Source organism: Zootoca vivipara, chromosome 3, assembly GCF_965207765.1.
Source record: "Zootoca vivipara chromosome 3, rZooViv2.hap1.1, whole genome shotgun sequence".
Lineage (NCBI taxonomy): Eukaryota > Metazoa > Chordata > Lepidosauria > Squamata > Lacertidae > Zootoca > Zootoca vivipara.
In genome coordinates, this window is record NC_142586.1 from 32,711,272 (window position 1) to 32,727,655 (window position 16,384).

General features: G+C 42.1%; 1 protein-coding gene and 1 long non-coding RNA gene across 2 annotated transcripts in view; both read right to left on the reverse strand.

Moving 5' to 3' along the window:
• Positions 1-16,384, reverse strand: part of LOC118082767 (protein eyes shut homolog) — a 106,785-nt gene that overhangs the window by 20,750 nt on the left and 69,651 nt on the right. The window contains exons 7-9 of the mRNA XM_035110599.3: positions 11,842-11,946; positions 9,337-9,476; positions 322-488 (exon numbers count right to left, since the gene is read on the reverse strand). Of these exons, the coding sequence (XP_034966490.3) occupies positions 322-488; positions 9,337-9,476; positions 11,842-11,946 (412 nt within the window). The remainder of the gene's footprint in view (positions 1-321; positions 489-9,336; positions 9,477-11,841; positions 11,947-16,384) is intronic.
• LOC148686207 (uncharacterized) lies at positions 8,122-8,520 on the reverse strand. Its single transcript, XR_015948894.1, has 2 exons — positions 8,436-8,520; positions 8,122-8,388 (listed from the first exon to the last, which is right to left on the reverse strand). It is a non-coding gene; the product is annotated as an uncharacterized LOC148686207 (long non-coding RNA).

Genomic DNA, 16,384 nt, shown 5'->3' on the forward strand with positions numbered 1-16,384 from the left:
TACTTTGTAGTAGAAGACAGTATATTTGTTAGAGATTGTACCTCAGTTTTCTTACTTTCTACTTGCAGCAATGCATTATTATTATTATTATTATTATTATTATTATTATTATGACTTAGGTGATCAATCTGTTTACTTAAGCAGCCATGTTTATTGCAAATGACTGCCCATAACATTCTAGAATGTGAAAACTATAAATGCAACAGCAATGGCATTTTAACTGCAGTTGAAAGCAGCAGGAGAGAAGCAGTGTTTCAATCATCTCTTGTAATGTCCCCGAGGTTTATGGAGAAAGCTGCCATAAGAGAGGCATGTTAGTACCTGTATTCATTGATTCCATCTTCACAAGTGCCTCCATTCTGGCACCAGCTCACTTCACAGTCATTAATATTTTCCAGGCATGTCGGTCCCGTCCATCCAGGAACACAGACGCATAGATAGCCCTGGTTGTCTTGATCGTGGAAGCACTGTCCTCCATTTGCACACAACTAGAAGTGAGAATTACACACTCAGATATGAGGAAAGATTTCCACCTCTGCAATATCCTGGGGTTAAACAGATTTATAAAACAAGTCATAGCGGAGGAGAGAAAGTTCCATGTGATTTGAGAATTCATTGGTAATACCATTCATCACACGAACATCATTAATACTAGTGATACCATTTATTTGTTTCTTTATTACATTTATATACCACCTTTTCCTCAAGCAGTTCAGGTTTTCCTCCACCCCATTTTATCTTCACAATGACACTTTGAGGTTGGTTTGGATGAGAGGTGTTGACAGGCACAAGGGCACATCATTAAACTCATGGCTGGGTGGGGATTAGAACCCTGGTTGCTCGAATGCTAGCCTGAGGTTATGTACACATTAATAGCTTAATACTCAGCCAATACTGAGTTCTCCCCTCACCCCACAGTCTTTCAACTCACATTTGCACATGGCTGTACACATTAGTACACTTCAGTGTGTTTCCACGTTGCCTTCTGTCTATCCACACCAATGGGTGGACAAGGGGTGTGGATGTCTTCCAATAGCCAACTTTGCTGTGAGTCCTGAAAGACCAGCTTCCCTGCCTTGCAAGCCTTTTCTCATCTGGCCTGAGAGGGCAGGGCCCTGACTAACTCCAAGCTATAAAAGCTGAGGCTGCTAAGGAGCACCGAGACCATCTTGACTGTATGCTAGTGTGCACACCTGGGTCATCAAGCCTCAGCTTCCATAGCTGCCTCCTGCCATGAACCATCATTGGCAGGATTGGCAGCAACAGCAAAATATATGTTCTATGCTTAAGATAATATTTTATTCTCTTGCTAATTGTGCTGTTTTAAATGTGCATTTTGTAGTTGACTTCCTTTGCAATGTTTTATTTTTAAATATTTAACACAATATTTTAGTTTCCAGTTAATTATGTTGCCTTGAACGTACTCTGTAATGTTTTATTATGGATTGCTTCATTTGATGTTTTAATGTAGGTTGCAAGCCACTTTGAGATTTTTCTTAAAATATAAAGCAGTATAAAAATGAAATGGATAATAATCATAATCATAGCAATGGCTTACATTTTCAAATCATAACAAAGCTGGCTTGGGGGGGGGGGGATGACGACGACACAATAACCCTCAGCATTTCACAAGAAGAAGAGCTCTGCATCATACGCAAAATAAAAAATAGTGGTGGGAGCACATTAGAACCAGAGCAAATGGCACAGCCTTTCATTCTAACTTCTGCATTACACTGACACTCTAATAATGATCTCCAAGAAAGGCATACACGTGGCAGTAAATTGTGATAGGGTATATTCTCCACTGTGTCCCTAAAGATTAGACAGCTAAATGTGAATATGACTGATGCAAATTGGAGACACACTTTCAAGTTCCCTGCGCTAATATATTTCAATGCAAGGAGCGAAATAACTGGCCAAAGATGCTTGGCAGGCAATGGATTGATGGTGTGGCCAAATAAAGTCATTCTCATGGAAAGATAAAATCAATATGGAAAATTATTGCTGAACGTAATGGTCCAACAGGGTTCACTGCTAACAGTGTACTACTTTGTTGCTATGGATTCCAAATACACTTGGGCTTTTAGGACATGAGAATTGCCTTGCCGATTGAGGCCAAAGGCTCACCTAGCTTTGGACTCTTGTTTCCATCAGTGGCCATCCAGATGCCCTTATAAAGCGCAAGCTATTCTACTCCTTGCTCTTACATCTGGCAATCATAGGTGTGTTGCCTGCACAAGTATAAATATAGCTGTTAAGAGGTATTTCCTGGAAGAGTTTGTTTTACAGCTGCCATGTAAGCTACTGATCATTACCACATACTGTGCAAACTAATTCTATAAGCAGATGGTCCTGAACCTACTGTACATACATAGGTTCCCAAGGATGATCAGATCCCCTCGGTTCTGCTTCCCCCTATTGTTCTGACACTGCAGTTGATTTCCATCACTCCCTCTGATACCAAACTGATGTGATGAGTGCTAATAGGACTGGAGCAAAGATGGGGCTACTGAGAAGAAAATGGGCATATGAGATTGCTTGTGGGTGAACCCTGATGTCTGGGAGGTAAATTTTAAGATGACAAAAATATAAGCAGCAGTCCAGTGAGGACTAGGAATATTAGTAGCCATGCAATGTAGTGATCAGTTGGAATAGAAATCTGGGTAAGGGAAATGGAAGGGAGTATCCTGGAGCACATGACTGGCTGGAATCCACAACAATAGCACTCCTGTTAGGTGGAAAGATGAGGATGCATGCAGAATAATAGAATCTTAGAGCTGGAAGGGACCCAGAGGTCATCTAGCACAAACCCCTGCAGTGCAGGAATTGATCCATTTTAATTTTGATAGAAATTACAGGTGGAGATATTCATGTGCCCCCACACTGTAACAATAATTTAACCCCCACCCCCCTTTAAAAGAAAACACCATTATTTATTAGTAGCAATGTCATGCTAAATTCTGGCAGTGCAGCTCCAGAAGAACTGGAATTCTGAATTTGAACCTTTTGACTTCTCCTAGAATAAATGTATTTGGAAACCATAAACACAAAATCCGGAGAGGAATATGGTACTGATGGATTCTGCTAGCATCTCTAGTACATTCTAAGTGTTAGAATGTTTGAGAAGCGTGAGAATAATTTCTATCAGTGCTCTCTCCACTGTGCAGCTAAGCCTCTATAAATCCCACCTTACCCCCCTCATTCTTAGGAGGTATGAAGGAGAAATGGCAAAGATGGGCACCTTTGTAACAGTCAAGTAGGCAGTCGTGAGTTTGAAATGCTCTGCAAATCATCTTATATAGTAGCTGATCCCCTGAGCGCATGACTCAGAGTCACATCTCACATTAAAGTAACTTAGTATTTCCAAAGTGCGTACTTCGCCATTTTCTAGGATCTGTTTTGTAGAAGAGTAGAGGGGATTGTAACATGAGGAAAGGCCCTAAGAAAGCAAATAGCTGGGAGAAGAGGCAAAGAGCAATTAGCTTTGGGTTGTAGGGCAGTGGAAATATGAAGGACAACAGCAACAATAAAATAGGGTTTTGAATGGTGTGTGTGTGTGTGTGTGTGTGTGTGTGTGTGTGTGTGTGTGTGTGTGTGTTTGTACATAGCCAGTTGGATATTTCCTCTGAATCTTCCTGACAATAATGGCATCAGCTATGTGTGATCTGCTAGATATGAAACTCATCCACTACAAATAAAAACCAATTTGCAGGGCTAGTGCAAATATTGTTCTCTAGTTTTTCAGAGACCACAAAAATCCCAGCAATGCATGATATTTCTATATGTAAAAACAATGTGTGTTTCCCCTAATCAATGAGATGTGCACTGAAGAAAAGAGTGAATCAGGGAGAGATAATCAGCCATCCAGCTTTCCACTTCCTCAATTTGATTGAGACTAAACCTATTTAAAATGCTACTGAGATGTGTAATAACAACAACTCTTGGCAGAAATTTGCAATCTTAATTTGTCTTTGATTAAGTTTTAAATTGACCTTAAAATTGGATCTTTTTGCTATGTCATTAGTGCTAAATTCTGAAATTATGCTTGGGGCCATTTCTCATAAAAAAAGCCACTAGTCAGCTTGAGCGAAGCTGGCAAAAATTAATCCCTTATTTGCAACTATAGCAGTATTCTTCCTCTGCCAATTTTTAAAATTATTGTTTCCAATCTAAAAGCAGGTAAAACAGGCTGTTTAAAATGATAAAAAAATAGAAGGGTTAAAATGAAACCTCCTTGCAGAGGGGAAGATGGCCAAAGTCTTTCCATATCTCTAGCTAATTTTAATTACCAGTCAATTTCCTGATAGGTCTCTAAAGGGCAGTTCAGCCAGCAGTAGCAATGGAGACCTTGATTTAGATCCAAAGTATTATGAAGTTGCAGAAGAGCTTTTCAGATTCTGCCTTCTGGAGGCAGCCTTGAACACACACACACACACACACAACACACAACACAACACATACATCCTCTGGAGCATAAACTCATGGGGCAAGAGGGACTGCCACATAGAATTACATAATCTACAAATAATAATAATAATAGAATTATGGAAACTAGTATGACTAAAGCAACACGATCTTTATATATAAAATTGAACACAAATACATCTGTAACTGAAGGGTTTCGTGACGAGCTCTTTAGCCTGCACAGTCCTGAAAAGTGGGTACTTGTAAAAATCTGTTATACAGAGCCAAGGGAAGGGATAAAAATAGAGAAGATCTCAACTCATGGACCTTTCCACAGATAACTATAATATGTCAGTGCACACTGAGGGCAACAAAGCATCTAACAGGCTCCCCCTGTTGCCCCCACACCAAAAAATCACCCAGATATGGGGGGAAACATCAATGCTGACCCTAGACATTTTGTTACCTGACAGACAGCAAGGAATCATGATCACCCTCCCCTCCCCCATCTAGACGCATAGGCCCCAAGGCTGCCCAAGTTACATACTTTGGCACCTGAGGCAGAAAATCTCACAAGCACTGCTTTCTGGGAATAATAAGACTTCAATAAGACTTTAAGTGGTTATAGCTGTATTTGTATGTTTAACAGTGTTGGAGAACTTTTGGGTAATAAGCAATGAACAAGTCAAATAATAGAACAATCCCTTTTCAAGGCATGCAAAATCAGTTGCCTGAAGCAATTGCCTCAGTCTGCTTGATGGTAGGGCTGGCCCTGGGAAGAGCCATTCTGTGCTACGTATGTGTGCCCTAAATATTCTCATGGGTGTGGATTTCCCTAACTCTTGGGCTGTATCATATAACCTGCCTCAGCATGACGCAGCGCAAAAGTAAGCGTGCATGTGAAAAGACATGACATTTCCCTACAATATTCATTATGCAAATTTTGTCCAGAACAATATGTTATAGGAGACAGTTGTGACTCACTAGCATTTCTTTAACATAACAGTGGCAGTGGGTGAGATTGAGGGGAACTGGACTCTGGCATCAATGAAAGGGAGCTTAATCTCCCCACCTGCACTATGGTCCTGACAAAATAGACAACTCATTGGAAGCTATTATTTGTCCTGGTTTGGGGGACTGTTTGTAGCACTTGAGGAGGAGGAGGGAAAGTGTCAAACAAATCAGATGATCCTGAGCTTGACTGAAACTACCCATACTGCTTTTTATCTATACAAACATATGATGACACACTGAATTCCTGCATTGCTTGGCCCTTCCTCACTACATTTATTTATTTATTTTGTTATACTTACTGTATTTTATGCAATTTTATTAGTAAATTGCCTCATGAGACAAGCCCCCGGAGGTACCTTTTTGCTGTTCTCAAAGTCTTTTGCCCTTTGAACCATATCTGCATCTCATTATTGCTAAAACTCCTAAGTTTTGTCAGTATATTAATCATTCGGATTGCTCAACACTATTCTGCAGCAAAATGTCTCTTTGGCTGTTTTCCCGCTGTACTAATGCCTTAAAACTATAACTTAACCTTGGAGTCTGTGCCCATGAGATCAACTATAGTTGAACACAAGAATTCAATGGGGCATCACCCAGTGGGTGACTTTCCCCCTGGATTGTACCTGCAGAATATGGCAGAGGGAGCTTCTTCAACCCCACTGAAGGAGTTTAAGCATGTTGTTGTTTGAAGGGGAAAGCCCCCTCTGCACTTTGTGAAAGCCTACACTTACCTCTCTGCCTCTCCTGCCTCATCCTTTCTCATTCTCTTGACTAGCATTTAATCATTGAATGCTATTGGCACATCATAAAATAACTTACTTGTTTTCATATTTTAAATGTTTACTTCATTCATGAGTAATAAGTTTAAAGTTGTACCATAATGCAATAAATACCAGAACATTAGGAAGGGCATCAGCAGACTCCCAGCTTTTCAGTGTGGTTAGGGGCATAAAGTCCCTTCCGCCGTAGGAGGAGGGGAGATTGTGGGTTCCACAAGCCCTCACACTTGCTGGGGGGATGGCTGCCATCCTCCCAGCCCATTGGCTGGCTCCCGGATGCGGCGCTCCCTTAGCGCGTCCAATCCGGACGCTCCAGGGGGGCATGGCTTGCTGATTTAAGCAAGTGTGCAGCCAGGATTCAGCCTCTCTTACCCGACCCACAGCCGCTTCATTTTTCCCGCCCACCCTCCCTTTAGGCAGGGCTCCCCCTTTTGACATTGCTATGGTCCTTGGTTGGTCACCGTTGAGGGGCCTGGTAGGAATTTTCCCACTTGGCGAATTGGCTCTGGCCTGGTGGTTTTCGCCTACCTCGTAGCAACTCGTCACAACTTTGGGTTTTGGCGGTAGGCATTGGATTATTTCTGAAAGGTTACAGGTGGGGGGGGAGGTTGCTGCCATCACCTCCCCCAAAATGCCTAAGGGTACTCCCTTAAGGAGTCTGGGGGTGTGGCCATGTCCGAAGCCATGGTAGGTGAGGGCCTAAGGCACGCCCCCTAGCGGTGGCCCCAGGGTGAGTTCCTAGTGGATCTGCATTGCAGGGCTCACCCAACGGTGGTTAACCCTTCACAGACTGCCAGCAGAGTGGGCTGGAGTCGGATATAGACGGTTAGATCCAATGCCTAAGCCAATACCTCTCTACATCCGTAATCAATAAAGTTGTGGCCTTTTCACACTCATTAACCTTATGCAATGTGTCCTGTGTCTTATTTACTCTGGGAGGGATTGGGGTATCATCACACAAGGAGATCAACTGCAGGACCAATCCGAAATCCTGCCCCAGTTCAAATGTCTAAGAAAGCCCAATGTGGCGGTGGACCTACAGAAATAATCAGAAATCTGCAAGAGGTTTATTGTGCTTACAAGAACTTTCAGCAGCATAATGCATTCAAAACTGTGCCAGACACTATTCTGAGTTATTTTTTAGCAATTATTCATTTAATTAAGCAACTGTTATTAATTTATTGAACCTTGTGCCATAGAAAATCAAAAGGCCAATATATCTCAAAAGTACTATTAACCTCTGTTTTCATTTACTTCAGAAAACAAAGTAATTTACCTGATTAAATGCCCAGAAACCTACATATGAGTACAAGTAGCAGAAATATTATAATCTGTATAGTGATTGTATGAATAAATTAAACATGTCTGAGAGCTTTTAACAAATATTACACCAAAATGCTTTAGTCGCTCCCATCAGAATCTTCAGTACATCAGCACTTTACAGCCTAAATGGCCAAAATGATTATTGCACCATTTCAGAGTTGCCATGTGTAACAGATATTTATGCAATAAAAAGGAAGAATGAAATAAAAATTTCCCACACAGAAGACAATTTGCATTTTAAAATTTGAAATGGGGTGTGTGGGGGGGGGGGTCATTTTGTATTCAGTTTCAAATGTGGTTCCAACTGGATTTTAATATAAAATAAACTTTGTTGGGTGGGTGTCCAGTTGGTGCCCCTGCATTCACAGAAAAGTTTTTAGCCAGTGAAGGCATCTTTTAATGGCCAGAGGAGAACAGATATATTAGTTTCGGCAGACAAATTGTCGGCAGCATCCTTTTTCGCATCCAAATTGCCAAGGTGCCACAAAGCAATTCAGGATGTAACAGCCAGGGGTCCTAGCAGCTTGGAGTGGCTTGGAGGGTAGCAGCAAGGCTTGTTACAAAGTGGTGGGCTCTCGTGAAGGAAGACAGACAACTGATAGAATCAACCAACCGTTTGATGAGAGCCCCGAGCTCTCTCGTGACCACATATTTATTAGATATAGTAAATGCATATGCAATAGCCATAAACCAATCATTACAATACACCTATATAGCAATAGCCAATAATATCAGCAGAACACTCTTATGCCCATATATGCTCAGACCCTATTGTTCTCCATAGTATGCATGTTTCCCATGGGAAGTTTGAGCTCCTGGGGAATGAATAATTAAAGATGGATGAAGACGTTCCCAGGACTGGCATGACCTCAATAACTAAAGATGGATGAAAACGTTCCCCAGGACTGGCATGACCTGAGGAATGGATAACTTGTGATGTATGTGAGATGTTCCTCATGGCTGGCTTGGCTTCCTAGGACCATCTATCTTGTGGTATGGGCGGCCTCTTACACATCCCAATTCACATTAGAAAGCCAGAACCTCTCTGGGCAGATGTAGCTTGGGATTCACGATCCAGCTAAATCTCCTGCATGCTCCTATTGCCTAGTGTCTAGTTTGAGGACATGAACATTATAGCCAAGCAAGGGTTTTCAATCTGGGATTTAGGGAAAGGCAGATTTCCTCCACAGTGCACAAAGGTCTAAAGTTTCCGGCAATATATGTAAGAGCATATTTAGAAATAGAGTCCGGCTGACAGAACAATACATACATACATACATACATACATACATACATACATTAAATAAATAAATAAATAAATAACTATTATGCTGTGCTGTGAAGGGTTTAGATTGTGCAAAACGGTCCTTCTGCCCAACTTCGCCCACTAAGCTAGCCTTATAGCTACTGTCAACAGAGTGACTCAAACGTCACTCAATTGGTGCAGCTCCTCAGCAGTTTCTACCTGCTTAATGTGTGGGCAGGAGTGCCTTCACTGAGATCCCCACCAGCAGTAGGCAGCTTAAGGCCTTCAAATGGGGCATTGTGGAATCAGGGAGAGGACCCCAAGCCAGTTTCACTGCAATCACTCAATGACATTGTGCCTGACCACTGTGGCAACTCCAGGCTAGCACAGCGATCATTCTGCCCCCTTCTACCTTCCATCTGGGTCACCTTGAGCAGCAGGGCTGTGGATGTGATACTAGCCCCACCGCTCAGTGAAGCCATGCTGTTATGGTTGGAAGGTTCTGATTATGCCCTTATTTTATTTCTCAAAAAGTTATTAGAGCCACTTCAGGCATTTATCTAATCTTACCTCTGTGTTTTCCTGGCATGCTGTTCCACACATATAAGCAAGTTCATAAGGTTGGTCCAAACACTGAGCTCCACGGTTGCAGCTTACATTGTGAAATAAACAGGCATCAATATCCACTTCGCACTGGTGACCCTCAAATCCTATGCCACAGAGATTTTTCGAAAAACAAAACAGCGTTAATCCAAATTCTATTAAAATGTTAAAACACTGCAGAGTGAACCTGGCAGGATCAACTGTCTCAGCCATTTAGCAATGTGCACCTCTTGTGGACATCATATATATCAAGATGAGGCTTTCAAAGGAACATTTAGCAATATTTGAACATGGAATTGTTCAGTGCACAGGCAGGACCTATGAACTTTTACTTGTTAGTAAATTCCACTAATTTCAATGGGACTTGCCCCAAGAGGGTCTGCCTGCAATGGGTCCCCCCCCTTGCTTAGCTTAATTAAAATTCATGAAAGAAAATATCCTGATGGTGGGAACTGGTCCCTGAAGCAATCTTAGCTAGTCCCTGATAGTTCTCCACACTTTTAATCAAGGTGCAATAGAAGACTTGCCCATGGTTAGGATATAATATAGAATTTGCTTATTCCTGCAGAGTTTGGTTCGTGTGGCAAAATGTTCTGTTTGGAAAACAGATTGCCGTGAACTAACAATCAAGAAAAATCTGGTTCACTTTGCATTCTAATACAAATCTACCTACTTCACACTTCTAGAAGCATTACCTCAATACAGCTAGCCTACGAAAATTTGCAATGCAGTTTCCAACCCAAAAAATGTATACCAAAAAAATGGAATCTATGTTAGGTATAATTGTTTTAATTCACTCTGAAATTGTCTGTGTGTATTGATGAAAGGGTTCAACACTGGAAAATTCTAATGCAGTCTTCTAAGTGACTCTGAGCTTTAACTGAGTTGGTAATGAACAATTGTTCTTTTCTGTTAGCTCTGATGTGATGTTTTAATATTCTATCACATCAGAGGTATTGAATTGCAAATTCGCCATCTTGGAAGGGTGGTAGCTGGAGATCTTTGTTTTCAGACTCTGTGGAAGCAGGGCTTTTATGCAGCCAGAACTCACCGGAACTCAGTTCTGGCACCTCTCAGGTTGGCATCATTGACATTATAAGAGAACAAGGGAGGCATTCATGGTGAGTTCTGGCACCTCTTTTTCTAGAAAAATAGCACTGTAGGAGTAAGGATGGAAATGAAGCTCTGTAGGGGCACACAGCCTCAGGCTAGAATGGAAGCTGGGATGGGGAAGAGACAGAGTTTTGATCTCAATCCTGTTTAAAGTTATTCTTATAAATCGTGTCCTCCCTAAAAGAGGGCACGTGTTGCGGTGAGACCTGGAGACTGACTGCCTGTGTTGTGGGTGGGTAAGATTGGAAAGCCACAACACCCGATTGGTAAGTCCCTCAATGTTGGGTTCAATCTGGTCAATGGGGTGCAGTCCAAACAGATCAAGGGACCTATATATACCCATGCACGTGACCCAGAGCTTCCTCTTTTGACTTGTGCATTTGGAACACCCACCCACCTCTCCTTACTTTTAGGGCATTTTTATGATTGACCTTGCTATGCCGTTGTGTGTCATCTGTCATTGGGACAGGGGCACGGCAGGAATTTTCCCCACTTGGCTGATTGGCTGTTGCCATTTGGGTTTCGCCGGCCATGTAGCAAATTGTCACAACTTGTAAGGTTGTGGATAGGCAGTGGTTCTGGTGATAGGGATGAGAGAATGATCTTGCCATCCCTATGTGAAGGGTATCGTCGAGGGGGTTGTGCCCGTGCCTGAGTCCAGGGGAGCATTTAAGTGGTGAACATAGTCTGTTCCCAGCTTTTCACCTATCCAGGTGTTCACCCTCGGCTGCCCTATGCTGGTGCCCTGGGTCAGCGCTGCCTGCAAGGGTGCAAGGAGCTAGTCGAACCAGAGCCTATGCAACCGCTCACTTTCTGTAATCAATGAAGTTGTCGCCTAAATTCTGCCAAAAACCAAACTAAAATTTGAGTCAAATGTGTCTTTATTTAGGGGAGGGGGAGGTCTCTGGGTCTGGACATGCAAGATTCTGAGCCTGTGCTGAACAGCACAAGGTATTGAATGCAATTATTTGGATGTATATTTGATGTTTTTGTTCAGTTTTGAAGAAAGTTCTGCAAGTAAAGTTTTTAATTAATCTTATGGGCCTTATGGGTTTTATTTTCATGCATGGGTTTTATTTATATGCACCCAGTCACTTCAAACTGCACAATATTAATTTCTGCAACAAAATATTAGGCAGAAATATGCAGAAAAAAACATATTTCACTGAAGGTAACATAAAATGCAATGTATTGGGGAAATTGCTTGCAAAATGTGCACATAAAGCAAAATTGTAATCAAGTGTATATTAGGAGAAATGTACAAACTGAAGAAGGGGGGGAAAGAGAAACTGAAATTGACAGATGTATCCACCCTAATCCGCAAGGGTATAGAATGCAGCATTATCTAGGAGAACTTACCCACTGGGCAGTTACATTTAAAATGGCCTATGTAGTCATTGCATGAACCTCCATTTTTGCATGGATTGCAGTCACATTCATTGATATCTGTCTCACAAAATGCCCCTTCAAAAAAATAAGAGAGATAATTCTATTCATTGTTAGATATTAGGCTTATCATCATACATCATAATACTTTGTGTTGAGTGGGCTATTGCTCAGCATTTTTTAACTCAGAATGGATGCCATATATAAAGTATTAGTCACAGGTAATAAAATACATATTAGAACACACACACACACACACACACACACACACACACACACTGGTTAGAAGCTCCTAAAGGTCCAAGAGTGATCACTGTCTTATGGAGGATCTCTCAACATGCTAGGATGCTTGCAAATAAGCATTTGAAAGTAAATACCTTTGGTAGCTCACGTGACTGCAATAGTATTGTTATAGATCTATGGGAGGCTAAATGCCCGGACTTAGTAATGTTGGGATTTAATTAGAACATGTATGTTAAGATGTGATGTCAGACTTGCTTGTTTTAAGATTTGTGTCAGACTCATGTGTATTAAGTCAGAAAGTCAGACCAAGCATGTATTGAAGCCATGTGCTAGATTTGATCCAAATGTAAGAGCCAATTAACTCAGGTAATTTCCTTTTGAGGTGCTAGCCTGGAGATGAGCCAAAGCATGAAAAGGCAAATCTCATTTGCAAATGTTCGAGTTTCCTCCCTCCCTCAGTTGAGTATTTAATTTTAAGGACATTGCCACTATTTTAGGGGAAGTTAGAATTTAGAATGGCAGTTAGGCGTTAAGGATCAGAGTTACTAAGCAGTAGGCTGGAGAGAGGTTTAAAAAGAGCAGGATGTCTGCTTTGAATCCAATGCTGCGGCTATGGGAGAGGCCAGAACCTATTGGAATGCAATGCTGGAGAGCCCTCCATTGGATTCAGGTGTATAGATGTGTAAATATACCATCACAGTCTCTGCAGTGCCTCTTTGTTCGAAAAGGAAGCAGATATTCTGGTAACCCTGTAATCTCACACCACTTGGAGATTGGAATGGCATGCAACAGTATATTCAAAGGAGATTCCATTTTAACGCCAGTGATGGGCTAGATTATGCCCTGGTTTCGGTGACAGTGTTTTACATGTGTATTTCAACACAGTATATAGTTCTTAAGAACGAAATGTTGGCAACCTCCAAAGTGACTGTGAGTACCATTTTGATAGCTATTAACCTTTCTAGTCAATGAAAATGGTCTCTTGAGATCAGCTCAGAGAGTAATCTATAACCGAGTCTACCTAAGGAAGAGAAGAATATTATTGGCAAGCAAGGCGTGCCTAATCCACAAGTCTATTGTTGCCCAGGAGGAATCATGTCAAGTATAAGCAGCAGTTGTAATCTAAAGTAAATTACTTTCTAAAATGTACATACATTTAACTAAGTTAACCTCAGAAAATGAAAAATCATATTGAACATGGTCAGAAAGAAACATTCCTAAGCAACCCACATAGAATATATAGCTGAGGTATGACAATGGTATAGTATTAGGGTGAGGTTTAGTAAAGGTGGGGAAATATACAGTCTAAATTATGATTTGCAAAAAAAAAAAAATCATTATGCATGAGCTAATGTTTGATGAAGTTATTTTACTATGCATTTTAGTTATGGGAAGCTATATTTTTACAATTGTTTTATGCTCACTATTTTGCTGTTTTGTTTTGTTTGTGAACCGCCATAGTAAATGAAAGGCATTATATATAAAATAACAAAAATAATTGTACTTTAGGTGATTCTTCTAATAAAACTTTATAACTTTTCTGCCTATGATGAAGTCAAGTTAATGCTGAACTCTTACACCTTTTATTTAGCCTTTTATACAGATTGGAAACACATAATTTATAGCATTAAGATCTGATTAAATGTTAAATGGATGTCAAGAGAGATCTTGACAGTAATCCGCTTGGCTTTTGATGTCTAATTATCACTTTGTTCTTGAGTGAGGGGTGGATAATTGAGGACGGCAACAATAAAAACACTCAAATAGGGTGTTTATGTATGCAATTAAAGAAGACATCTTTCTGGGAGTGATTTCGCTCTAACAGGTAGATAGAGAATAAGGAGACAGATTGTGAAGAAAATAAATAGGTTGAAATGGCTTTACTTTCTTATTCACTGAATTAAGTGTCCGTGGCTATACACAGCTAATCTTTTTTCTAGTTTGTTTTGTTTTTAGCACTGTATACCTTGTGTCAAAGTGCAAGTAGATAAATAGGTAACACTACAGCGGGAAGGTAAATGATGTTTCCATGTGCTGCTCTGGTTCGCCAGAAGTGGCTTTGTCATGCTGGCCACATGACCTGGAAGCTGTACGCCGGCTCCCTCAGCCAACAATGCGAGATGAGCACTGCAACCCCAGAGTCGGTCACAACTGGACCTAATGGTCAGGGGTCCCTTTACCTTTACCTTACCTTGTTTCAATAAGCTGTATCCCAAGACAGTGGGTGCTTGGTAAAACAGATTAAGTTAGCATACTTGGCCTAGTGTGTTTTCGGGTATTAAAAACACCTAATCCCAGGGACGTAGGTGGCACTGTGTTCTAAACCACAGAGCCTAGGGCTTGCTGATCAGAAGGTCAGTGGTTTGAATCCCTGCAACGGGGTGAGCTCCCGTTGTTCGGTCCCAGTTCCTGCCCACCTAGCAGTTCGAAAGCATGTCAAAGTGCAAGTAGATAAATAGGTACCGTTCTGGCGGGAAGGTAAACAGCGTCTCCGTGCACTTCTCTGGTTCGCCAGAAGCAGCTTAGTCATGCTGGCCACATGACTCGGAAACTGTCTGTGGACAAACGCCGGCTCCCTCAGCCTATAGAGTGAGATGAGTGCCGCAACCCCAGAGTCGTCCACGACTGGACCTAACGGCCAGGGGTACCTTTAAATTTACCTTTAATCCCAGGTAAATTCAGGTAGCAGGAAAGCAGCAAAGGAAGGTAGCATTTTGGATACAGGTTGGACCACCGTTTGCAGATTACCCAAGTTTTCTAAGGAAGTTAACTAGGAGCTCATATACATGAACGTGCTAGGCAAGTTAGTGAAGGCATTTGGTCCCCAATAAGCCATGACTACCTTATGTCTCCTTCATAGTGCTATTACAGCCTCACTGAGCACAGCAAGAGTTATGACCAGTTGTTTAGAGGGTAGGAATGAGAGATGGTAAAGGTAAAGGTAATGGACCCCTGGACAGTTAAGTCCAGTCAAAGGCGACTATGGAGTTGTGGAGCTCATCTCGCTTTCAGGCTGAGGGAGCTGGCGTTTGTCCACAGACAGCTTTCTGGGTTATGTGGCCAGAATGACTAAACCGCTTCTTGCGCAATGGGACACCATGACGGAAACCAGAGCGTATGGAAATGCCACAGTGGTACCTTTATCTACTTGCACTGGCATGCTTTCAAACTGCTAGCTTGGCAGGAGCTGGGACAAGACAACGGGAACTCACCTCATTGTGGGGATTCGAACTGCCAACCTTCCTATTGGCAAGCCCAAGAGGCTCAGTGGTTTAGAAAATAAGAAGAAGAGTTTGGATTTGATATCCCGCTTTATCACTACTCGAAGGAGTCTCAAAGCGGCTAAAAATCTCCTTTCCCTTCCTCCCCCACAACAAACTCCCTGTGAGGTGAGTGGGGCTGAGAGACTTTAGAGAAGTGTGACTAGCCAAGGTCACCCAGCAGCTGCATGTGGAGGAGCGGAGACGCGAACCCAGTTCCCCAGATTACGTGTCTACCGCTCTTAACCACTACACCACACTGGCTCAGACCACAGCGCCACCCGTGTCCCTGAATGAGAGATGGTATGGAAAAGAGGAAGGAGGACACAGTAGCTGTAACAATACTGTTTGCCTGCTGACTCTTCCACCCCACCCAGACTTCTTGCCTTGCACTGGGAGCTCAGACACCAGTACAAGGTGGTGGAGTGACCTTCATTTCCCTCCCTCTCATTCCCTGTTGTCCCCCCCAAACTGTTTGCAAGGATTGTCTGTGTGTCCCTCACTAAGGCTGCCCTTCACACAGAAGTTTATTCTGTTCCCCCAACATTTCTGTATTATATTTGAGCTTTCACATGACGTAAAAACCACTTCTGGAACTGTAGTGGAATATAGCGCAGGTTCGGTGGTCATTTCTGCATTATTTGCAAACAGGTTCTCTCTCTCTCTCTCCCCCCCCCCCTTTTCTGGAAGGCAAGTAACATGGAAATGAATACTAAACTGGTGCTTTAATCCACTATATTTCTGGAATTGGTTTTTACACTATGGTGAAAGCCCAAATATAATGCAGAAAGTTAACAGTTAGGGAATGGAATAAACTGCAGTGTGAATGCAGCCTTAAGTGTCACCTTCTCCCTCAGCACTGCAGCTGCTCCACCATCGTCGTTGCTCTGAGGTGTTCTGCTTGAAAGCCTCCTGCTCTGAATGGAGGACGCAGAGCCCTGCACTCTTACATAAAGGCCTGTCCTTAACACGAAGGCACGGGGATGTGAGTTGCCATAACACCTTGTTCCTCC